The sequence below is a fragment of the Panthera uncia genome (assembly GCF_023721935.1).
Source record: "Panthera uncia isolate 11264 chromosome B2 unlocalized genomic scaffold, Puncia_PCG_1.0 HiC_scaffold_24, whole genome shotgun sequence".
Lineage (NCBI taxonomy): Eukaryota > Metazoa > Chordata > Mammalia > Carnivora > Felidae > Panthera > Panthera uncia.
The window spans coordinates 81,193,271-81,220,278 of record NW_026057580.1 but is presented as its reverse complement, the minus strand read 5'-3'; the positions used below and the strand labels follow the sequence as shown (position 1 = coordinate 81,220,278).

The 27,008-nt window shown below is 36.2% G+C and overlaps 1 protein-coding gene across 3 annotated transcripts in view; it reads right to left on the bottom strand.

Moving 5' to 3' along the window:
* NKAIN2 (sodium/potassium transporting ATPase interacting 2) overlaps window positions 1–27,008 on the bottom strand; it is a 981,572-nt gene that overhangs the window by 164,089 nt on the left and 790,475 nt on the right. For all 3 annotated transcript variants that reach the window (XR_007462564.1, XM_049652959.1, XM_049652958.1), the window contains exon 4: window positions 10,806–11,006. Coding sequence is in view for 2 of the 3 variants with exons in the window: in XM_049652959.1 (XP_049508916.1) it covers window positions 10,806–11,006 (201 nt within the window). In the remaining variant the exon portion in view is untranslated. The remainder of the gene's footprint in view (window positions 1–10,805; window positions 11,007–27,008) is intronic.

Here is a 27,008-nt window from a genome sequence, read left to right as displayed (position 1 = left end):
TAGAAAGGTGAAGGAGAGGGAAGCAGTTCTCACATTCAACACTCTTGGCAGGAATTTATTTTGTGCCCAATATTGTAAAAAATCATCATCTTAATGATGCAGGTGAAAATAATAGAGGAAATTTAGTTTCCTGGCTCACAGGATTTGATTTCCTCTATTAACTGGAGGCATGCATCATTGCAGATTTGTAATCTCTTCATCTCACCTCTCTGAATCTTAGAGCAATATCTACCAGTCCCACCAAAGAGTGTTAATGAGCCACAAGAAGATGGTCAATAGACTTTTCTCCTTCAGACTAAGAATCTAGTCAGTGGTAGAGAAGTTGAGGATGGCATTGGAGTTCACCTCTTAAATATTTAGGCAAGTTTCCTCACTCTTTTGAAAATGTGTTCACTGTCAAGAAAAAGCTGAACACTGTATCGTTCTTGGTGGCCAATCTAATATTAAAGGTAACTGGACTTAAATGACCTCTGTACTTAAAATGACCTCAATTTGTAACTACCTGGATTGCTTCCAGAGTCATCCATAATTTAATTATATTTATCCCAGCTCATCTAGAAGAACTCAAAATGAAATAGTGACTTTGGTTTGTGAGGTCAGAATCAATAGCCATTAAGAGAATGAGGGGATCTTTAAATCTAGGGGAAAAAAGCAAGTACTTAAAATATCCCTTGCATCAGCCTCAGAATTCTGGGTGCTCAGACAATGGCAGATATGGTGGAATTTTATCACAATGTGCTATGCAGCTTTACTGCCTAGAAAGATAGGAGTTAATGTAGGAGTTCACTGTCAACCAGAATAAGAGTTAAAAGTTCAGCTTTCAGAGTATTTTGGACTTGCATGGCACATTTAAAGAGGCAGACAGATCCCGAAGAAGGACTGAAATAGATGAAATCTATAAGATAAGAAGAAAATTCCATGTAAGCCAAATGTATGAGTTTCTCTAATCATGTCATTGGCATCATGTAAATGCCAGACACCATTTATATACAGCTTAGATATAGCAGATGTTGGCATTTAAGTATAGGTTGCTTGAGAGAAAATTGCCCTTGAATGGAAGAGGAAGTTTACTGGCAGAGAAAAATGATTTTCTCAGTTAACAGTTATAAGCCCAATAATAGAATTGTTTTCAACCAGAGGTTGTGGGGTGGGAAAGGAGGAGAGATATAATGATACTTCAATTCCAATCTAAAAAAGAAAAAAAAATCAGCTTCAGTTGAAATTGCGGATGTGTGGGTTGTATACATAGAACCTTCTCCTCCCCTCTCCTCTAAACCTCAAGGCTTCATGTTAAATGGAACAAATCACATCCTTCGTGGTTCTGCTCTGTTTGGTACAGCTGCTTGCTGCAGGTGGTGCCCTAAAAATATATTGTTTGTTTATTTTGCAATATAGCAGTCTGCAGAGTGGTACCTAAAAGTGCGACAGCTCCCTTCTCTTTCTGTCAGTGAACCAAATGATGAAAGACAGAGACCTCCGCCAAACCTAGCATGAAAAGGCCCAAATAAGAGGCACAGGTTGTGCTTGAGGCTCAGCTTCTGATAAGTTCCATTTTCTTTGGATTCATGAAGCAAGGCTGACAAGCAGACTATCTGTCATCAGAGCCTCTGACTGGGTTTCAGTGAAGCAAAGCCAAGCAACAAACCGCCTTTGTTGGGAGAATCATCGCCCTTCTCTGGAGATTAACATCTGTAAGCATCTGGGGTCTAAAGGGAAAAAGAATCTGTAATGAATCACAAAAGGAAAATAAAAGTGAAGATTAATCTCAGGTAAATGTTCATGCAGATATTTTAAATAGAGCTTTCAATAATTTTTTAATGTATGGTGAAATGTTCCAATAATTTTTCCAGCCACACTGGCAGGGCACTCACAGAGTTGTTGACACAGCACGATTAACTTGCACGTGAAAATGTTTTATACATGATAGTTAAAATGATGCACAAAACTATATTTTCATTAACTTCATCCTTAAATTCTTCCAACTCAGACCCAGATTAAGTACCACAGCAGCTCTGAAGCTTTAAGACCATAAGTTTGAACCCCCAAAATGTGGGCATCATGTGGCTTTCTCATTCTAATTCATACCTCAGACTCACAATTAAAGGACAATAAAGGTGTGTCTAAACATATTTTCTCATTTAGTTTTGGCCACTCTTTTACTATCTCTTTAAAAATTTTTTTAATGTTTCATTTTATTTTTTGAGAGACAGATAGAGACAGAGCACGAGCAGGGAAGGGGCAGAGAGAGGAGACACAGAATCCAAAGCAGTCACCAGGCTCAGAGCTGTCATCAGAGACCCCATGAGGGGCTCAAACCCACCAACGTGAGAATGCTCAACTGACTGAGCCACCGAGGTGCCCTTACTATCTTCTTAGTGTTCTGCTTCCTTTGACAACTTGTCTCTAAGCTTTTAATTTGTAAGCAACACAGACTTTCCTAAACTTATGAACTGAGAACATTGCTGAAAATGAATACATGAACAGCCACTGAGTCACTGACATGGAAATTTTTTATACCTCACAGTGTAATTTCACTTAAAATTGATTTTCCTGTAACAGATATAGTAGATTAGGACTAAATCAACCTAAATATGATATGTGACTAACAGAATGGTATAAAATTCCAGCAAGTATCATTTGTAAAATTTAGAACTTAGGAAAAAGAGAATCTACCCATAATTCTGCAATGAAGAAATCAATAGAGTTATGGAAAATGGGTAGGAAAAGTGAAGATAAATGACGGGGGGACACTGGAAAGTTAGGGGTAAAAGAAACAATTTGTATTTATAAAATTGCTGATAAGCTGATTAAACTTAAGAGGTGGAGAGACTAAGAATCAATAAGGAGAGTAGAGCAAGGTAGACATTTCAGAATAAAAGAAGAGATAAAGAAAACCAAAATATCTTTGGAGCCATGACACTCTTTAATTCAGTCCTTGACTTTGCAGCCATATTTGCCATTAGCATTGACCAAGATCATCACATGAAAAATAGCTGCTTTTTTAGGTACAATAACATAAAATCCTGTGAATAGAGTTAGGGGAAAATTACAAGTGATAAACATATGTGTGCAAAAAGTTGTGGTCTTGGTTCTCAAGAAATTTAACTATGGGTTGAGAGTCATAACAAAGGTCAGAGAGGAACAAATAGCAGAGTCAAAATAAATGCAGCCATGATGCCACAAGGGCAGGAATAAGCAGGAGGATAATGAAGACTAGGAATCATATACCTAGTTGTTAAGAAGAATGTGTGAGTTGACAATAGTAGGGTTTAAAATCCTATTTATAGGATTGGTAAACACAAAAGGTAGAGAAGGAACATCACAGGTTGTTCTTCTTCTATTATGTGAACATTATTTAGCTTAAGTGTGTTTGCCCATATTTTTACTCTTTTCACTCGAGTATAACATGCTAAACAATAAATTATCCGTCATATTATAGCGATCATTATAAATCTTTGCAACCTTCCTTTGAGAATGCCTTGCTGTTATTTGAAAACACTTACACATCCTACTATTATTATTATACCACTGTGTTTAGAACTTCCAGTGAAGAGGAAATTGCCATCAAAGAATTACTTCTCAAAAATTTTTTATCAGAATAGTTGATTATGACTGGAAAGATGTCCTAAAAGACAATGATATTATATATTACAAAGAAAGATGGTAGCCTTTTGTTCAAGGCCAATAGCTTATCATGTTTTTCAAAAATTACTCTATTTTAGTATATTTATATAGACTTTTTTTCCTTTTGAAATAACTTATGATTCAGTATACCTTATTATTTATTCTGAAATGATTTTATTTTATTTTTAAAGTTTATTTATTTATTTTGAGAGAGAAAGTCAGAAGAGAGAGAGAATACAAGCTGGGGAGGGGCAGAGAAAGAAGGAGAGAGAATTCCAAGCAGGCCCTTCGCTGCCAGTGCAGAGCCCAACACGGGGCTCAATCCCATGAGCCATGAGATCATGACCTGAGCCAAAATCAAGAGTCACACCCTTAACTGACTGAGCCCCCCAGGTGACCCTGAAATAATTTTATAATTACAAAATTAAATATAAGAAATTGGATTGTACATGGTGCTTTGCACAATTTCAGACAATTTAACTTAAATCTCATATCATTACAGAAAACCTAATTAATGGTGATTTATTGCAGCTTATAGTCCTCACTACCATCTTTAATATGCTGGTATTTTTACTTCATGATGTGTCCAAGCATTCTCTTGATCAAGTGATGTTATGCTTTGGGGGTAAATAACTGCTTTCAACATTATATAGAGAAGCAGATATTGCACACTGATGATAATGGTTGATATGGGATAAAACTTACCCCTGTGTAGACTAGTGTGTCAGTACAGTAAATAGTATCACACTGGCTTTAAGAATCACAGTCCCATCTAGGGAGTAAGTAAACTAAGTAAGACTTAGTTCATTTTTGCACATCACTATGAGTTAGTCTTTAAAAATGATAGTCTTTTCAATAAGCAGTGGAAGGTACTGAGCTAAAGAAAAAATAAATAATACCACTTTTATTGTTTTCAGGCAATTTCTTAAGAATTATCTCATTCAGTTCATAATTACAAAATAGTTTATTATACAGCTGGGTGTAAGATTTAAGGATTGTTACTCCCAAACTGTGAATATTTTACCTTATGTTTCTGACTTTGCATGTAGGGAATACCAGAGAATATTAAAAGCAAAAACGTCTTAGACTTAATTTGACTTTAGAGTCTATTCAAGTTCTTGCACTCTGCTTGTTCATGGACTCACAAAACTACTCCCTAATTTACAAGGGCACCTTTCAGAAATAAAGCAAAATAAAATGAGAACATGATAACTGATTTCTCAGGGTTAATTTTAACAAAAACTTGGTTGATGATTGTGGATAAGACATCAGAGTGCCATGTTCTGAGTGACAGTGTTGAGGTAACTTTATTATTGTCTAGAGGAACTGAGAGTAGGTTAGAAAGTTACACACGTGCCCATTTCAGAAGCATCAACAGGTCTTGATGTTTCTTAATATTCAGGAATAAGCCCAGTTCAGGTGCTAAAATTAATTTGTGGAATGTTGTTTATATGCTGTGCAGCACTCAAATTTGCCAAGAAATGTCCATTCCCAATCTATACACTGACTTCATTCTCCTATTTCAGAAATGCTGACATTGGAAAAATCCCTTGTTCACAATTATAATTTGGTTCTTCTTCCTATAATTTTGTGAATATTTCATAAACTATTCTGATGTTACAGAAAGACAAATCACATTTATTTCATTTATTGGGTTACTCCTCTCTGACAAGTAAGTCTATGTATGAGTATCCAGAGAACTAGACCTGGAGCAGCATATATAACATTCCAAGCCAAGCAGCAAAGCTGTTGACCCAGCATAGGAGCTAGGAAAGAAACCAAGTGCTTGTCATTCTGTCCATTTCTATCACAGGCAGCAAGCATTTCTGTCCTAAGATGAAAACTATTGTAGAGTCATGGACACTGGACTAGGAATCAGAAGACTCAGTTTTCAGTTCAAGCTCTTCACTAAGTCACTCTTTAGCGTTGAGTAATGGCAGACAGAGTGTAGGTCTGCAGATTCAGTACTTGATAATAGGGTAGACCCTGTGATATTCAAAGGGAAATGACTCTCAACTTCCAAGAAGGAGCTGATGGAGTAGTTGGAGCTGTGGCACCTATTTGGTATTACAGAATGTTTGTTTTTTTTTTTTTGACCAAGCACCATGTGTTTCTGAGCACTTTAGGACTATAGCGGGATCAGTAGCAAAAAGAAAGGGAAAGCATTGATATGTCTGGTGAAGATTTTCAAAATTACAACGTCTAGGCCATACCTCAAGCCTTAAGGGCATAGCATTTCTAGAAGTAGGTCATGTTTATAGTACTCTTTTAAACAAGTGAGTAAATCATTTCTATTCTCAGCCAGCATTAAGACCCATACTGAGAGGGACAGGGCATGAGCGAGGGAGAGAGGGAGGGAGAGGGAGAGAGAGAGAGAGAGAAGGACAGAGAGAGACAGAGAGAAAATCTTAAGCAGGCTCCACACTCAGCACAGAGGCCAACATGAGGCTTCATCCCATGACCTGGGATCATGACCTGAGCCAAAATCAAGGTGTCAGATACTCAACAGACTGAGCCACCCAAGTGCCTCAAGAACCACTGTGTTAGTGTAATGGTCTTTAAGCATTTCTACTTCCATATGTCCTGAAAAATTTTTCTTAAAAATCACTTAAAAGCTGTATACATTTGAAATTGATGTTTGATATTTTTATCATTATTTTTTTTATTTTTAAAATGCATTTTTAAGTAACTTTTACACCCAAGTGGGCCTCAAAGTCATGGCCCCAAGATCAAGAGTCATGCTCTACCAACTAGTCAGGTGCCCCCTCACCATTAATTTAAATAGCGGCAATGGACTATTTATTTCAGCATATTATAAATATTAACATATTTTAAAGAGACATATTAGTCTTTGAGATACATCCAATGAAATTTGAATACTGCTGTGATGTGAAATTCACCTTCTGTCACTTAAAAACACACATCCCTTCAAAATGATTCAAGTTCGCAACTCAGATTCACTATTCACCAGTTTAATGGCAATGTCGCAAGCTACATTCAAATCAGGACCCAAATCTCTGACAACCAAACTTTATGAACATGTGTTTCCAGATTAAAGAAGGAATGAAAGTGAGGCGTGATCAATAAGGCAACTCGTTTTCATCCATGCACCACACACTCAGCAACATTCAAAAAAATACTCCTGAGCCATTCCCAGCACAATCCCACATTAACTCGGATAAAGGCTTTCAAGGTTTTGAAAATTTCTCACCAATGGTATACTTAGGCAAGTCTTACCAAGCCATATGTCAAATATATATCATTATTAACTGGGAATAACTGGAAGCATCTGTGGCTCCATCCATTTGAAGACACGTTTTATCTTCAAAAATTTTTTACCACAATTTTTAAAACAATGGTTTCTATCATTTCATGTACTTTAAAAAATACAAAGTTTTCCAAATAGAATAGATATGACTGAAGGATGAACTTGACAGTGATCCTATTTTATCTATGAACAGTGCACCAAGTATTAGAACCTTTTCTAGAGTCTTTTATAAGTCTCTGCTAATTTGTACATGGTTTCTATGCCAATTTTAATTGTTTGGGAAAATGGTAAGCTTAATTAAATTTTTACGAACATCTTCTGCTGGTATCCTAAATATATTAATTATCAATCTGCTGCAGACTTGGAAGTGTGTTGGAAGTAATACCCAGAAATTTTGGTTGGAGTGGTGTATCTCAAATTTAGAGATATTGATCCTCTGGAGGTAACCAGAGAAAAGAGGGATGAAGTATTGGTTTCTGTTTTGTTTTTTTGTCCAATGTATTATTTGAAATTGTAACATACATTTTAAAACATAAACTTAGTTCAGTAACTGATAAATATTTTTCCCTTAAAGCTTCATTTACTTCCACTTTCTTGTAAAACATCCTCTGTTTTCATTGTGTTGGTTAGGGGAAGTGAGGTATAGTGTGTGCATAACAAGTATGAGGCACACACACCTCCATTCCCCTCACCCTCAGCACCATGGCTAATCAATCATGACATTCTTTGTCACTGATAAGCTCGGAATTTGGGGGTTTCAGGAACTCATTTCCAATCAGCTGTTGCTGGCATTCAGACTGTAGTCCATTTCCTGTCTTTGGTACCAGAAAAAAACTTGGGTCAGTATGTCCATCCTCCCTACTGGCTAAGAAATCTTGGGAAAGGCTTTCAACCTGTTTTGCAGCCCTCACAGGACTGTTACACAAATCAAAAGATTTAATTCCTGTGAACACATTTTGTAAACCATGCAGCTGCAATCACACATTGTTTGAAGAAATCCCCTTAATTCTTTTGTAATGCGAACAACACTATCTCTGTAGCTGATCTCCTCCCTGGTTCTCCCCATACATATTTATTTGATCTATTTTGTAAGTATGGATTTTTTTTTTTTTGGTTTTATTAAAACTGTGCACACCTGTATTCCTTTTGAATACGATATCTAATACTAACTAGAAGAAAGCCCTGCCGAAGGAGGAGAGGGCTCAAGTCTCACACCTGGCTCATCATTATGGTGTTCTGGCAGTCCTCTCTGCTCGGCTGGAGGCTGCGTGATTAATAGCCCCTCTTCCCAATTATGTGGATATTATACTTGTCTTCTTTTGGCTGTAGACGGAAGATATCTTATGTATGTGCGATGCAAATGTGGGCTTTGTGAATGCTAATTTCCAAATCAGCTAAGAGTTGATTGGCAGAAAACCGAACAACAGGGTGACAGGATTGCCAGGGGTCAGGAATCTGTGAAAGAAAGGCTGAGTAAAGTTGGAGGAAATGAGCTAGAGAGATTTGGAGTGAGGCAAGAGCAGTCGCTGGGAGAGCAGCAGTTCGTGAAGGCAGATTCAAGCCAGATACCCGGGAAGAGAGGGCAGCTTCAAAGACTGGTGGAAACAAGGAGAAGTGGGGATTTAGCTGACTTTACAAAAAGCAGGATGGAGCTAAGAAGACAATATTATGTTATATACTGCACAAAGTGTATTCTCTGTCTACTACAATCCCCAAAATATACCTATTTGCACCTGGTTTGTATCCTGAGGAACCTTGCCCTTAAAAAATTTTTAAGTTTATTTATTTCTTTTTTGAGAGAGAGAGAGAGAGAGAGAGAGAGAGAGCGAGCAGGGGAGAGGCAGAGAGAGGCGGAGAGAGAGCATCCCAAGCAGGCTCCACACTGTTAGTGCAGAACCCAATGCAGGGCTCAAATTCATGAACTGCAAGATCATGACCTGAGCTGAAATCAAGAGTCAGACACCTTAACCGACTGAGCCACCCAGGTGCCCCAACACTATTCCATCTCTTAACCATGACAGCAGAAGTGATCAGAATGACTACAGGAAAATCTAGTTGGAAGGCTTCCAATTAGTAGGTGGAACAAATTGTTCAGGATAAGTCCCATTTTGGTTTCCCTTCGAAAACTCTAGTTAAGAAATGCTAGGTTTTCTTTACAGCAGGTGTTGTACGGCAAGCCCAAAGGCAAAAAGTGTCTTTGAAAATTCTCCAAGTAACTGGCTTGGGTACACTGTCCCTAACTTACTCTCAGGTGATCCACAGTCAGCACTGCCAAAGAAACAGGTGGAAAGGGTACGGACCCCCTATGAGGGTCCTATGAGGGTAAAGAGGCTGCATCCTGTGATGGCTTGCTCTCTAAAATGGTCACATATAACTATCTGTGCACATAAACTATATCCTTATAATATACTTGACACATAAGTGGAAATTTTCCAAAATGTGTGGGTACAGTAAAAAAGTGAGTTCCAGTGGGGGAATTTTTATCTAAAAGCCCTCTCTACCACATAATCTGTCCCCAAATACCAGAAAGATTTTATTTTTCTCTTTTGAGAATGAACACTTCATCTAAATAGGATTTTAACTAATTAAATAATTTTTTCTGTCCCATCAAACCTACCTTATTTTTTTCAAGATAATTAAAATGACGAGTCTAGCGTTTAAGACTGTTGTGGAAGGATGTGTTAGTTAAGAAATGTCTCAGGTTGCACATATGTGTCTCAGGTTGCACATACTAGCACTTAGCCCATTGTAATTTATGTGTGTGTGTGTATGTATGTATACACATGTATATATTTTCTTCCTTTTAAAAAATATAATAACTATATATTAGTTGCACAATCAGATACATACACATTCACATGGTCTTTCTTTTTGTTGTTCTAGAAGAATTTTATGTGAACTAATTTATGCCATTCTATCCACAACCTGTTATGTCTTGTTATTTAAGAATTGTGACTTAATATCATTCCCAAAGTAATTAACTGAAGAAATGCAAAGAGCAGATTCTATTTGCATTATTTGTCATTAACAATTTCAAGGCTATGCATAGCAGTTGCAGATCTACATGGAGTCTAAGGAAAATATAAGAGAACTATACCTATAGGATCTGTAATAAATAAATGGAGACATGTATAATAAAGTTGTCTTTATAAATCCTACAAAATTATGCATTTAGCCTTAGCAAAAGTCCTTTTTGAGAAAAGGATGTGTTTATCTCTGTCATAGTGATACAATATAAAATAATATGTTTTATATAACAGGGATATATTATACAGATATGCTCTACAAATACTGTATACAAATACATAGGAATCATTTGTAACTCCTACTGACTCCTAGTGGAGGGAGAGTTCTTTATTAGTTTAATAATATGAAATATGGAGGCATGATAGTCCTAGAAGTAGAATTTATGAAAAGCTGAACTGTTTGAAAAAGAGGGGACATGATTACAGGTGATGCATCGTACCTTCAGAAAATGTAGGAAGAAGAATATGGGCAAATGAAGAATTCCAGGGGCTAGCAGCACAGACAGAAATAAACACTGGCAGGAAAGTATCCACTGAAATCTTATAAATCTAGGCATTTTAGCATGTTAGTTGTGAAGGCTCTCTGATCTTTCTGCAAGAATCTTTGGGAAACTCTTGTTTACCAAAAGCCAAATGATCAAACCTTGGATGGTTGGATTTCTTATGTAAAATGCTGATGATGCCAAAGCCTACTTATTGATTTACTGATTGATTACTTTTTACTATGCCCTGGTTTAACTTGACAAACCCCTATTGAAGGGGGCATTAACTAGAAAAAAGCAAATAGCCACACTTTATCCACAGATTCCATTTGTGTGCACTGAATTTGCACAGAAGTAAAACGATTCCAGAAGCACTAGAAGGAGAGGTTGGCTGTCAAAACTTACTGCGAGGACAATCTGGAGGGAACTATGAGCCACTTCTATGTACTGGTACTCCAGAAAACACCCTGAGACCGTGATGTAGCGATGGTCTTCTGGGGCCCAGTCTGGTGCGGGTGTCACTGATGTCACCGTACATCCTGGTCCATTCTCCATCCACCAAGATCGGTGCATTGAAATATTAAAAGTCAGGATAAGGTCTGTTTCCTGCAAGAAGGCAATTTATAAGGATGAGAATTACTTTATAAATGTTAGTCAGCTTATTTTGGACTGACTTGGAGTTTTCCATTTGGAAATGTGGGTTTTTTTTTTCTCCCTCCCCTCACTGTATTTTATGGGCAGAAAGGAAGCATCTTAAATAAAACTATTAGTTCCACTTGAAAGTTCTGTGTCTAATAGATTTCATTTATTGGCCTGACTACAATAATATAAATAAAAATATTTATTAGTAAAATTATCAGTGACTGACATTAATTGTAGCACTGAAGAGTTCTTACTTTTGAGGACTTATAATTTATTACAAAAGGAGTGACTTAAACTATTTTATCAAGTGAAGTTCATCTTATTTTAAATAAGCTATACTCTCAACTTGAGAACTTTTACCTTTTACACATTTTAAATATTAAATTTTTACTTCAGTTTGGCAAAATTTAATGTAATGTGGCTAAAGCTAAAATTTATAAGACTTTACTTAATAAAACATATTACTTGGTCATAACATTTCTTAGGAAATATCATTAGCAAGTTCTTGCAGGGTGGAGATAATAAGTCAACAACTCTTTAGATGAAGTTAAGCACGTTAGGTGATGTGTAGGTATAAATGGAATAGAAGGTAGAGTTTCTGCACTTGGCTTATAATCACATACACAAACATGGAGCTATTAATGGCACATGGATAAAGGTTGTCTTCCAGAAAGAGAATGGCTGAAAGGAATACAGTGAACATGTTCTGGTACTCAGCAAGTCAAGGAAGATGAATTCTAAATGGAATTATTTCAATCTCAGTGATAGTGCTACCAGTTAATAGATGCCAACTATTCTCACTCTAAAATGAGGTGCTGAATTAACTAGGCAGATCCTGCATAGAAAATATCTTAAATCAGGTTTTGTGACCTTTAACACTCACTCACACTGAAGGTATGAAAGTGTTAAGCTGAAATGGCCAGGGGGGGTTGGAGATTGGGTGGACGATTCCTCTGGAGTGAAGTATGCTATGAGTCACATGATCTCTATGGGCAGGAAAGGGGGTGAGGGAGCAAGCAATTTTTCTCTTTCTTTCAAGCCTCTTCACAAAGTCTTCAAAGTATCCTTTGCAACCTGAAAATGGCTAAACAAAAAGTGTCCACATTTTTGATTAACTGATTTTTGAATGTTGAACAAGTCGTGTATATCTGACATAAATCCCTCTTGGTTGTGGTATGTAATTCTTTTTGTACATTATTGGATTCATTTTGATAATATTTTGTTGAGGATAATTGCATGTACGTTCATTAGAAGTATTTATCTGTAGTTTTCATTTCCTGCAATGTCTGTGTCTGGCTTTGGTATTAGGTTAATGCTTGTTTCATAATGTGAGTTAGAAAGTTTTCCATCTGTTTCTATCTTCTGGGACAGATTATATGATTTCTTGGTATGACTTGGTATGATTTCTTAAATGTTTGGTAGATTTACCAGTGAAACCATCTGGACCTGAAGTTTGCTGTTTTGGAAAGTTATTATTTATTGAATTTCTTTAATAGATATAGACCTATTAAAATTATCTATTTTTTCTAGTATGAGTTTTGGCAGATTATATCTTTAAAGGGATTTGTCCAGGTTACCTAGGTTATTAAATTTGTGGGCATAGAGTTGTTAACAATATTCCTTCATTATCCTTTCAATGTTCATGAGATCTGTAGCGATGTCCCTTCTTTCATTTCTGTTATTAGTAATTTGTGTTTTCTCTAATTTTTTCTTAGCCTGGTTGAAGGCTTTTCAATTTTGTTGATCTTTTCAAAGAACTAGCTTTTGATTTAATTGATTTTTTCCACTGTTTTACGGTTTTGATTTTTTAAATGTTTACTTATTTTGGGAGAGAGAGAGAGAGAGAGGGAGGGAGAGAGAGAGACAGAGACAGAGAGAGACACACAGAGAGCGAGCAGGTGCATGAGCAGGGGAGGGGCAGAGAGGGAGAAAGAGAGAGAATCCCAAGCAGGCTCTGCTCTGTTAGCACAGAGCCCAATGCAGGGCTTAATCTAATGAAGCTTGAGATCATGCCCTGAGCCGAAATCAAGAGTCGGACAGTTAACAGACTGAGCCACCTAGATGTCCCAAGTAGGTTATTTCAAATGTAAACACATTTGTGTTACACCCCCAGGTGTAAGATTTCTGTTTTGACCTGTGTGCTATTTAGAAATGTACCTTGGGGTGCCTGGGTAGTTCATGCAGTTAAGCATCTGACTCTTGATTTCTGTTCAGGTCATGATCTCATAGTTCATGAATTCAAGCTCCAAGTCAGGTTCTGTGCTGACAGTGCAGAACCTGCTTGGGATTCTCTCTCTCTCTCCCTTTCTCTGCTTCTTCCCCACTCTGGTGTGCACTCTCTCTCAAAATAAATACATAAACTTAAAAAAAAAAGAAATGTATCTTTAATTGCCAAGTATTTGGGGATTTTCCAGTTATCTTTGTGTTATTGATTCCTCTACATTTTGTGGCATGTTTTATTATTTTTTTTACTCTCTTTCTGTAGTATTTCTATCACTAATTCTTTTTAAAAAGACCAGTAGAGCTATAAAAACTCATTCAATATTAAATTCTACTTGGTCTAACACCTTAGAATGGATCAATTCTTTTCTAACTTGTGTATCTTTTCCTGGGGACCTCTGTGCTGGAATCTCACAGGCTTCTGTTTTCATCAGGCTCTATGCAATTGATACATAAAATTGGACATGGACTTCACTTAATATCATTAGTTCTCTCTTCTGTTGGATCCTCAGTTTTCTGTATTTGACTAAGATGACCTTCACATTCCCCTCAGTTTGACTAAGCAGGTTTCTTCCTGAGTACAGGCCTTGACTTTACTTTCTCTAGAAAACGTGCAATTATAAATTCTTTGTCTGCTCCTTCAAGATGCAAATTTTCTAAAACTCAGGAATGTCTTTCTTAAGGCCCTCTGAGCCATTTCTTTGAAATGTAATGGTCAAGAAAGAGAGCATCCTTATCTCTCAGTGCCTGTGGGTAGGTAGAAAACTAACTCTGAGAAGCAACAATTAACAAACACAGATGGCCTAATCACATTGACTAACTTTCCCCATAATGTCCTTAGGTACTTTTCACCCCCGCATTTAAAAATCCTCCCAACTTTTATTTCAGTGTAATTGAATTCAATTTCTCTCCTCTATTGCAATAGTCATGAATAAAACCTTTCGTGCCTGTTTAACTTGGAGCTGAGTTCAGTTCTCTACTTACATCTCTCTTCCCTACTACAGCAGTTGAGAAAATCTGCCTCCCCATTTTAACAATTGTCTGGTGCAATTTTTCTTAACAGCTCTCATGTCTTTTACTAGGTTTTCTCTCTTGTTTCTTAGGTTACAAATTCCATTAGTTTCTTAAGAATAGGTGAATGATGTTAAGTCTTACGTGTTTTCATCCACCTTTTATATTAGTTGATTGATATTTTGGCTGGATGTATGCTTCTTGGTTGAAGATGATTTTCCCTCAGAGTGGGTGAATATTTCTCCATTATCTTCTGGTTTCCATTATAACAGTTAAGGAATCAGATACCATTTTGTTTCCTGCAATTTTTTATGTAACCTGTTTTCTTTTTTCTTTGATTTCTTACAGCTTTTCGTTTTAAGTAGTGAAATATTTCATAAACACTGAAAAGTGTAGAGGGTACTACAGCAATATCATTATACTCATCACTCAGCCTCCTTAAATCTTCTGCTGCACTGCTGCTGTCATTCTTTTAATAAAAATTTATACATGTAAATGATGCCTTCTCTGTACTCCTCCTAAACGTTATTTCCTTCTCTCCTTCTCCATAGATAATTACTGTCATGGTTTTGGATTAGTATTCTCATGAAAAGTTTTTGTAGTTTTACTAAATGTTTATCTACTCATTAATAACATAAAATACTGTTTTCAGGTTTTAAAATGTGTATATTCATTCATGTAGAATCTAAAAACAAAACAAAACAAAACAAAACAAAACAAAACAAATGAATGAACAGACAAACGAAAAGCAGAGTCAGACTTGTAAATACAGAGAGCTGGTGGTTGCCAGCAGGGAGGACAGTGGTGGGGATCACAAAATGGGTGAAGGGGAGTGGGAGATGCAGGCTTCCAGTTATGGAGTGAATAAGTCATTGGAATAAAAGGTACAGTGCAGGGAATATAGTGAATGGTATTGCAATAGGGTTGTATGGTGACAGATGGTAGCTACACTTGGGCTGAGCGAGCATAATGTACAGAGATGTAGAATCACTATATGGTACACCCGAAACTAGTGTCACATTGTGTATCAAATATATACCCACATAATAAATGGAAAATGAAAACAATAAAATGTGTAAAACCTCTAACTTGTTTTGGTTCCACATGATATTTCTGAAGTTTATCCAGGTAGAAATAATCTTCTTTTAGGGGCACCTGGGTGGCTCAGTCAGTTAAGCCTCCAACTTCAGCTCAGGTCATGATCTCATGGTTCATGGGTTCAAGCCCTGCATCGGGCTCTGTGCTGACAGCTCAGAGCCTGGAACGGGCTTCGGATTCTGTGTCTCCCTCTCTCTCTGCCCTTCCCCTGCTCACGTTCATGCTCATGCTCATGCTTTGTCTCTCTCTCTCTCTTGCTCTCAGAATAAATAAACATTTAAAAAAAGAAAGAAAATCTTTTAATTTCAGGTTCTGAAGTACCTTGATGGGTTTTTTAAATTTTTTATTATTTTTTATTTTTATTTATTTATTTTTTAATTCACTAAGTTTTTTGAGCTTCTGGAGGGACTTTCAATCCAGGAAACTGTTCCTTCCATTCTAGGAAACATTTTCACATTTTATCTTAAATTGTTCCCTCCCCTCTACTTTTTCTGTTACTATAGAAATTTCTGTTAGTCAGACATTCGACTTCTAGGATTGACCTCTTTATATTCTTATCTTTTCTTTCCTAGTATTCATATATTAACATTTCTCTTTACTCTTTTGGAGATTTTCTTTACCAACTTCTCGCAGTGTTATATTGAATTGCGTATTTTATTTTGAATATTTTGAATTTCTAAGAGCCATTTATTCTTCTCTAATTGTTGCTTTTGTGTAGCTAGTACTTTTCAATTCTTTCTGGGCTATAACTTTTCTTAGTTTTCTGATGTATTATTTTTTAAAAATTGTGTTTCCCACACTGTTTTTGCTTTATCTGAGTTATTTTTACTAAATAAATAAGTATATAAATAAATAAATAATAATAATTAGTTAATAATTAGTTAAACATCTACCATGTGCCATATGCAACATTCCTGCCTTTATGAGTATTCATCATGTGGTAAGGAAAATGGACAAGGAATACATAAATATATCAAAATATCAGCATAGAAATTAACATACAGAGAAAAATGAATTCAAGTAAAGAAACAGAATAACCCAGAATTGGGTCATGGGAGGAGTTAAAGAAATATATCTCATATTATTTTGTGTCAACAGGGTCCTGATTGGAGTGTAGGAATGTATAGAGCCTTTCCTTAGAAGTCTGGTGATCTCTGGTTGTTCTTTCAGATCAAAGAGGAGAAACTAAAGCTTGTTCAGCAGTTGTTATGCATTTGTAGGATAGTCAGCAAGTACCCGTCACATATGATGACTGGGCAGTGTCTTCCAAATGCTAGATCTGTGTGGATCTGTAGGGCTTTGTTCTGGGTCTTCCTGTCTGCTTATGGAGTATAGACGCACCAGACCTTAGCATACCTGGGAGAAACTGGAAAGGGGTTGCTGGTTTTGCTACACTGTATGCACCTTTTTTTTTTTTTTTTAACTCCGGTATGCAGTCTTTAGCAATCCTCATGTGTTCAGAAATTTAGCTCATGCTTGCCTATATCTCAAAAGTCTCACCTGTCCAGAGGAGAAGTCTGGTTATATCAATTAAAGGAAAAGCCTGGGGCAGTCTAATTGCTTCTTGAACAGATTATTCAATCTATTCCCATTTTCAGTCCTGTACCTCACACAATCCATCTACTTCTAAATCCTGACTTTTGAAGATTTTTATAGGTCGAATCTATAAATTGGAACCCCTCTCTGCATGTTCATAATAAGTTTTAGGTTTTTCCACTCTGTTAAGTCACTTAGCAAATCCCCATCTACTTTCTATCTTCCAGAAACTGATGACACTTCTTACCCTTCCCCCACTCCTATTCTCTTTTACTGTTAGTTTACAATTTTTTTATTCTTTCATATCACTTTGGAGGAGTTTGGGGATGAAATATAAGTACGTGAATAGCTTTAACCAGCAATCATTAACTGGAAGAATCCTAGAATTATCTTATATTCTCAGTTATCCTCCTGAGACATTTAAACAGAAAACTTTGTTTTTGCACATGCATTATTTTAACCACAAAATGTAAATTCCTTGCGGTAAAACAGACAAGAAAGTTCTCCCTGAAGTTCCCTTTTAAATGCAACAGAAATTTCTGTGTGAACTGTTCCATGTATAATCAATAGGTTATTTAATTCCTATATATTTTATAAGTTTAAGCTCAAAATTAAAAGAACGTCTGAGACAAAGAACAAGTCTTGATAGCACAAAATAAGACAGAAATCCAGAAACTGACTTGTGCATTCTGGATGGCTACATCTTGAAAAACATATAAAATAGTCTCATAACTGTAAGATTTAAAAATTGGGAATCTAAAGAAAACTCCCATAATATGTTCAGATCAGTATAATAACAAAAAAAAAAACACCCTTTGTATCAATATATTTATTCATCTTCTTAGTAAGTCTCTAAAAAGTTCAGATTAAAGGACCTCATTATTGGTCATGTCAATTTTCAAAATAACAGGGTCTGATGTGTTACATGAAAGCTGTTATTAGCACTAAAAAGTTGTTTCTGACAAAGACTATATGCATTCAGGTCAACACAAGGAGCTTAATTGCTCAACAAAGAATAAGCATTTGATGGAAAAAAAAGTTGAAAAGCAAATGAGAAACAGATACTAGTAACATCTCAGAATTTCAATAAAAAGCTAAAATTTACTTTCCCTGTTTTATGGCATTTGAAGAAGAGCATACATGCATGTATGTGTTCCAAGAGTAAGCAATGGAGAATATATTGTAGACAGTAGAAGGTGGAGGGTGGGAGAGAAATTTTGAGTTTAAGTTTAAAAAATCAGAAATGTTGGGGCGCCTCGGTGGCTCAGTCAGTTAAGCGTCCGACTTTGGCTCAGGTCATGATCTCTCAGTTTGTGAGTTCGAGCCCAGCGTCAAGCTCTGTGCTGACTGCTCGGAGCATGGAGCCTGCTTCAGATTCTGTGTCTCCCTCTCTCTCTGCCCCTCCCCTGCTCACGCTCTGTCTCTGTCTCTCAATAATAAATAAACATTAAAAAAATTTTTTTAAATTAAAAAAAAACTGAAATGTTTTCTTAGATTCTTGGAATTTTCTATTACTTAGTTTTTCTTTTGGAATAATAATATTGAAAACTGATATGTTCTCATGTCTAGACTGCAACATTATTAGAAAGGCTAGAAGCTGCACTTTGTAACAAATGGCAATTAGGTTATAGTTAGCAGCATAGTTGCTAACACAAATTATTCGGTTACTATATGCAAAGCATTTTACCAGGCCATAAAAATGTGAAGTGATGTCAGATGTGACCCCTAACATTATGGGGCCTATTATCTCTTTTCGAGGATAAGGTATAAAGAGGAAATGTATGAAAGTTACTCAAAAAATTAAAAATAAAGCTACCCTATGACCCAGCAATTGCACTACTAGGTACCTACTACTAGGTAGGTATTTTTGTTATCTAAAGGAAACAAAAATGGTGATTTGAAGGGGCACATGAACCCCAATGTTTACAGCAGCACTATCAACAATATCCAAATTATGGAAAGAGCCCAAATGTCCATCGACTGATAAATGGATAAAGAAGATGTGGTATAAATATACAATGGAATATTGCTCGGAAATCAAAAAGAATGAAATCTCACCATTTGCAACAATGTGTTTGGAAATAGAATGTATTATGCTAAGCAAAATAAGTCAGTCAGAGAAAGATAAATATCATACGATTTTACTCGTATGTGGAATTTAAGAAACAAAACAGATGAACATAGGAGAAGGGAAGGAAAAATAAGATAAAAACAGAAGGAGGCAAATCATAAGAGACTCTTAAATACAGAGAACAAACTGAGAGTTGCTGGAGGGGTGGTGGGAGGGAGGGTTGGCTAAATGGGTGATGGGCTTTAAGAAGGGCACTTGTTGGGATGAGCATTGGGTGTTATATGTGAGTTGATGAATCACTGAATTCTACTCTTGAAACCATTATTACATCATATGTTAACTAACTTGGATTTAATTTTTTTTTAAATAAAATTAATTAATAAATTAATTTAAAAAAGAAGGAGGAAATGCAACAGTACAAGGAAGTATTTGATAAATACCTGAAGAGTGTGGACAATCTATTCACAGAAATTTGGAGAGTGTGATGATGCCTGTGTACTCCAGTGGGACAGTGTCCTAGAGATGGGAATTCTCGCTGTGTCCTGAAAAGGGGCCCTTCTTAGATAGGCCCACAACCCTTGGGGTGGGGGGAAGACCTTTTTAAGTAGAGGGCCCAAATAAAATTGCAGAGTGATGAGTATTTGTATATTTAAGAACTTGGATATTTAAATAGCTTTAATTTTATGAGGGGAGAGTTTGTGAGAAGGAGTAGTATAACATTCCATTGGAAGATCTTGACTTGGGACTAGACTGGGCAGGGTCTTAAATGACAGAACAAACATCTGGGCTTATTGAAAGATGTTTGATCAACAACAGGACATCCGCACTGCCAAACATGAACCAAGAGGTACTGCAGTAAATTTAAGTCTCCTGTAGGATTGGGGCAGGGCAGTGCAGGCAACAAGAAGAGAACAGTAGAGGTGCTGTTTTGAACAATAGTCATTATGAAGGTAAAGACTCATGCTGTAAAATTCAAATCCTTGACCTTGTTCACCCATACAATTGTCCTGAGCTCTACAAGGCTCCAGGGAGGCAGGACCAAAATCACTGCTTTTGGCACTCAGAGGAAGAATGTGAAAAAATCAGCATTCTCCTCCTTTACTTTAAAACATACTTCTTGTAATGATATTAAAATAATGCCAGCAAGCACACTTAATGGAAAGAAGCAAGTTTTAACAACAAAAATACTCTGGGATGTCAAAATATATTAATAAAAGCATGCATATTTAGTTGTCAGGACTCAAAAAAGTAGTTAAGAAACCTTGTAACTGGGGCACCTGGGTGGCTCAGTCGGTAAAGCGACCGACTTCAGCTCGGGTCATGATCTCGCAGTTTGTGAGTTCGAGCCCCACAGCGGACTCCATGCTGACAGCTCAGAGGCTGGACCCTGGTTCAAATTCTGTGTCTCCCTCTCTCTCTGCTCATCCCATGCTCATGCTCTGTCTGTCTCTGTCTCTCAATAATAAATAAATATTAAAAAAAAAGAAACCTTGTGATTGAATGATATTCTGTATTAACTGAAGATGCAGTAGTTGGGATAGTGGGGAAGGCTATATTTGACACCAAGAATCACTTTTTTTTCAATGAACTCTTATTTATTTACAGCCAATATACACTGGTTACAGTTTAAAATAACACCAAAGAGCATCACTCTACATCTTATTGCCAATATCTACATATGGATATAGGAATCCCTGCAAATTTCTTAAAAATTATCACCATCCATGGCTTGTTTCCTGTTGGTGAACTTAATATTCTAGCCCTAAATATAGCTGTATTTTTCTGTTAAAATATGCATAGATCTATGCAGATTTACAGATAAAAACCCCAATGCTAAATTTATCCTGGTAACATACGAAAATCAGTGAAAGCAAATTATATTGTTCAAGATGCCAAAAAGAAACTGAGAAAATATGGATTTGCAAAGATAAGTAAAATTACAAATACGCTTTATTTAACAGGTTGAATGAATGTTGCATATGTAGGAATGCAGCCCACAACATAAGGAAGTTCTTATCTACCAGCTTCAAAATCCAAAGATGTGATTCATCCTACTATATGACGAACCTAAGGGAAGTAGATGGGGCATCAGATATACACCTGCGCCTTTTCTTTTAGAATCTTCAACAATGGGTAAGTGAGATTTGGATGCATATGGATCATACTACAATGTAAAAGCATTGCTGGTGTTAACTCCAGTTCCTAGTTCCTGTCATGAGTTATTCAAGAAAAGATTTCTACAAATATTTCTGAGAGCAGGAAAACATTACAGCCATAGCTCTAGAAACAGATGAGGAAAGTCCAGTGGAATTTGGATTGTTAAAATTTAGAGTTTTAAAAACAAATTGTGTTTATTCTCACTATATACGAAAATTCACTAAAGATTTAATATAAAATGTTTAATCATTGCTATTATATATTTTCATTTTTTTCTTGCCTTAAAACAGGTTTCTCATGTCTGTGTTCCAACAAAGGCCATTATTTCACTTTTCTAAATCTTATCCTCACTGCCTTCTTAGTCCAGATAAATGTTTTATGTTATCTAACAATTGGTCTGCACTTTCTGCATTCTGAGCACTGCTGCAAAAATCTCATTTTAATAAAATCCTTCTCAATACCTCCTATTAACATCCTGTATATCTCTCTGCATTTAAATTAATACTCTGGGCTACTCCTTCTAAGAAGCTTTTCCTGATTAACTCCATTCCTTTTTGAGCACCACAATATTATACCTAGTACTTCTTTATATATGTATATGAATAGCAATATTATCTTGGTTAATTGCTTTCTTCTTATGGGTAAAGGAGTTTGTTAAGCCCCAAATATAGTCACTGTTCCTGCTCAAAAAATGCATATTAACTCTCAGTTGAAGAAAAATTTTGCATCTGAACTATAGAGAATTTTGTTTTAACGTGATCCTTGTAATGTTCTGAAAGAGAAGGAAAGAGGGAAAGAGAAGGGAAGGAAAAGAAGGAAGGGAAAATAATTCAATAAGGAAGCCTCTATACTAATGGTAAAGTTAATCGAACCTCCAGGCTCAAAAGTCCTATTTTTTTTTAACCTTCTAAAGCTAGGACCCATCAGCTAGGAGTAGGATCTAAGTTTGGCAAAATGAGTCTTCTCTCTCTCACACCCTTACTAGCAGATGCTAGAGGCAGAATTTTCTCAGCTGGTTACAATAATGAAAGATCAACTTCTCACTGACTTTATAGTTTTCCATGTACCGAAACCTCTTCAGGCAGCTTTTCCTGCTGTTTTGTCACTTCCCGTTTGTTCCCTCCCTGCAGGTATCTTTTCCCATCTTGTGAGTGTTCCTTTCCTGTCTAAGAGCTTTAAAAAGTGATCTGCATTCACTCTAGGGGCTTAGGGAGGCAAAATAAAGGTTAGCTATTTCAAGAGACAATGTTACTGCCATTTTAGTACTAACCTGAAGGCCACCATTTCATCTGTTTATAAAGCACATTTATGTGGATTTTTAATTTGTATGGAGGCACACAGGTGCTGATGATATTGAAGGCTTGGAAACATTTAAGGAACACTGAAATGTTCTTCTTAATAGTTCCCCACCATTACTGCCAGTCAGTATCCCACCTACATATACAGCCCACCCCCAATACTGACACTGACATTTTCCCAAGGTCAGAAATTCTGACTTGGATAGCATCTGTGATTGCCTCCGAGGATGTTACTTTGTCATGAATTGAATTGGGAACCCAATCTCATTTTGATCCATAGTTCTAAATGTCTCCTGGCTAAAGTTGTTACCAGAGATGCTAACAGAGTCTTATGCTCTTTCCTTTCTTCATTCATTCTCTTGGAAGAGAAAGGTCATGAGAAAGTGACAAAAAAAAAAAAAAAAAAAAAAACGGTAGCAAGATAGAAAAGGAACCAAGTGTTAAGGTTATTAATGATGGGCTTCATAGTCATTTTTCAGTTATTGAGAACAGGCATAATTGGAGATGAAATTTACTAGTCAACAGGAGTTTTCTCTATAAAATCTCCATAAGTCTTTTCATCTCGAAGATAAGTATGTCTCCTAGTCTATTATAAATTTTGCAACTTATTGTTAAATTTGAGGCCATACACACTGCGAAAAAGAAAGGAGTAAAGTTTATGCATTCAACAACATTCAGAGGTAGGGATTACTATCCTCATTTAACAGAAGGAAAGAAAATGAGACTGAGAGTGCATTTATAACTCTATTAACTTATTTTTTATTAAGGATAAAACTAGATTTCAAACCTATTTTTGTCTGACTTCATGCACTCTCATTGGACCTAGTTGCCTCTCAAGAATTTTTTTTTTGTCACCCAATCGATCATTGCCAAAACATGATATTTGGTATTCTTTAAGAGAATGTACTAGAATAAAAAATGCAGACACATAATTCATACAACTTACTTCAAAAATTTCCAAATGCTGCTCAGAAACCTACTCAGCGCTATAAGACCTTGACATGTCCTCTTAAGTGGTTTGTCAGCTCTAATCCAAAATTCATTGTACCTTGCATTTATAGAAGAGTTATATTTGCCATGCATTTGGATGATGAAGCTTTTAAAGATATTTTAGTTTATAAAGTTACTCTCATGAGAGAATTTTTTTTAGGTGGTAAGATTTGTTTCTTGTCTAGTGTTATCCTGGCAAGTACATAGATCAATACCGCTTAGAATTTGTGGAGACAAATATAAATAAACCTCTAAGTCTAAATAAAACACCTTTAAATATATGTACCTATTTCATTTGGATTGCTGCCAAAATGCTCTTTGCAGCTTTTGTAACACACAAGGCCAAGAGGCTACTGGTAAAAAGGTCGCTGGCGAGAAGAAAACATTAAGAAACAGAGAAAAATACTTATCATCACTTTTATAGAAAGAGAGCACTTAGTTCCTTAGTCTCCTTTAGGAAGAGAGGATATTGTCACCAGAAGTGTAAGGGAAGACAGAATTAGAAGTTGGAGACACAAATATGGGGAAAGAAAGAAACACTTCAATCATTTTGTTGCAATGTTGGAGAGTTGAGAGTGGCACCTTAGTTCATTAGACAGTAGTTCATCCTAGAAATGGTGCTGATATTGTAGCTGTATTCCCCACAACCTAGCTCTATCTAGAAGATGTGCTTCCTTCCAATTAGTTTTTTTTTTCATTTTGCATACAAAAAGGAGGCATCATTTTCAAAATATCATTTTCTATTTATTGATGATTATCTGAAGCGTGTCAAAAAATGACTTGAGAAGTTTTGAAAAGAAATAGCTTAATAATTTCCCCTCCCAAAGTGGTTGTTTACAGCCATAAGCCAAGGAGCCATTTAATTTATACACATTAGCACAACCAATATGAAACTGGAAATCACAGAGAAAAACACTGTGGTATATTTTTAAGTTACAGGTGGATTTTGTTAAGCTACTTCAATAAAGGAATCATAAAATAACCAGCTATTCTCCTACAGTGAACATAAGGAACTGTGTGGCATCTCATGTTCTCACATACCTAAGGGATCTTCATAGTTTTATGATCAGCCTGTCTGGGGCCTTGTATCTGAAAACAATGATAAAATTGCATCCTGACACTGTGTCTAGGGTGGTTGTGACAACTAAAAATCAAGTCGTGGGAACCTTGAGAGAATTTGGGTTGAATTCTCTGGAAAAGAATGAGAGGGGCCCTTCTAATTGTCTTCATATAGTTAAAGAAATATCAAAGGTCAGAGTGATAAGACTCCTCGTTTCTACTTAACTCCAGGGAGGCAGCCCAAGATTCGGGCTGATGAATTTATCGGGCAGGTAAGGTTGATCAGCCCCAAACAATTAGAAGTGCACACAAATAGAAAGGGTGGTGTTCTGAGTGATGAAGTCCTATAGCTACTGGTATTCAAGCAAAGGTTGGATGGCCCTTTGAGAGCGAGGAGCTGTACTCCACACCTGTACAGTCTCTTCCCTCAAAACGATTCTGTGATTATATGAGTAGAGAGAGACAAAGGATCACACACGATATGCTTTTCTGTTGCTTAGGTTTATCCAGTACCACTTAAATGGACAGGGGAATGTAAGCTTCTGAAGTTCATATGAAATAACTTAGAAAAATACGCTATAATTTAAGTCTACAAATGACTAGTTTATGCTCAGCTGTTATAAATCTGCCTCCACTGACTACTCAATTTAGCTCTGAAATACTACACTATGCTGTATTTGACAATGGTTACATATAAATTCTCAGCATCAGGGCTCTTAGAGAATCTCTTTAGGAGTATCAAAATCACTTAAACACTCTTGTGAAAATGAGCAATTTTAATAAATTTTCACCAGTGATTGCTCATAGCTACAATCAAGGGAATGACTTGAATTTACACGATGAATCTGAAAAGATTCCCACAAAAATCCATGCAATCTAAGAATTTAATCTAGTTAGAATATTAAAAAGGTCACTTACCGTTATAGAAAATTGCCGTATGATTGTAAGTAACTTTGCACTTTAGAAAATTCAGTCACAAAAGAATGGAAATTTATTGTGAATCCTGAGGCTACACTCAAACCTGATGTGTCTGACTCCTTTTAGTCTGAAATGTAGTAATTAATTTTCCCGGATGCTACATTGTCACTTAGCATGGATTGAAGCTTTAGTTTTTATTAACTGTATAATTTGATTTCTCCCTAGTTGAGTCCATGTTAATCATTCTCCACAAAGAGAGATGTAGGTGTCTGCCTGAGATCATGGAGAATAAGAAAAAAAAGGAAAAAGAAAAATATTTCATGTTTAGGAATATTTTGAAAGAGCTCATGTAATACATAGGAATTCCCTTTTTTTCTTCTTCTTGTCTAAATTATCCAGGTAATTATGTAATTTCTCTGCTCTGTTTGCCAGTAGAAACAGAAAGTAGAGGTGGTGGGAAAAGCAAAAGACTGTGAATAAGAAGATAGGAGCTCATAACTACGGGCATCATTCTCTATATTGCTATTTCATTCAGTAATACAGAGGAGATAATAATGACCATCCCTTTCCAGGTAATTGAGTACTAGAGAAGTAAAATGGGAATCGTTACCTTTAATAAGGATGAATTTGGTCTTAGTGATAAAAGCTCTGTAGGATATTGAAATAATGAGATTTCTGATGATTGGTAACAATTAACCATTTTCATCAGAAGGATCCTACCTTTGAGGATTAGCACACAGTTGAACACCCTTTCTCATTGCTTTGAGATACTTTCCACTGTAACATAGGACAGTCTTGACATGCTTTTACATTATTATTGCCCAGATCCTGTTCTCTGACCACTCTCCACTTCGTTCACAATCCTCCCCTACCCCACACCCCTTTCTTCACCTCTCCTTAAGTGTAAGGAGTCTACATTTGCCTGTGTATGTTTCCAAACATAATATTGGCTAACTTTCCCTGCTCTAGACCTTCTTTCCACAACAACCTAACCCACCAGACTCCATACATGGAACTGCAGTACCTACTTGTACTCCTGCCTGTGTTTCCTGGTATCATGATTGGCTTCACGTCCTGGGCCTTACAGTCCTTCTGTGCCAACAGCTTTTCAAGAACCAGTGCACATCAGCACAAATCCTAGAGTCTAAATATATTCAATAACTAATTACTGGCATAAGTATCTCTTGAATATGACAAGTACCTAATATAGCTTCTGAATTGAATTATTGAAATCAATAGATTCCATGTACATATAATGAATGTATTGTGGTCATGTGAGCTCTTTCTTTACAACTTGGTTTAACATTTCTTTTTGACTAAAATGGATTTCTGGAAAGTGTAACAGTTTTTGTCATATCTTAATGCTGGAAAAATTTTGATGTATATCAGATTTAAACCATAAACAAAGAAGCTAGAGGAATTGAATAAGAAAATTGTACTCAATTAGATTAATGACTACAAGTAAGTTTATCTTTCCTTTTCTTAAGCTCCAGGGTATTGTTTTCTTCTTCAATGTAACAGAAAACAATATTTCTCCTGTCCACATGGGTAAGTTATTTCTTCCCATGAGCCAAAATAAGTAAGGAAAAAAATCTTGATTCCCTAGTT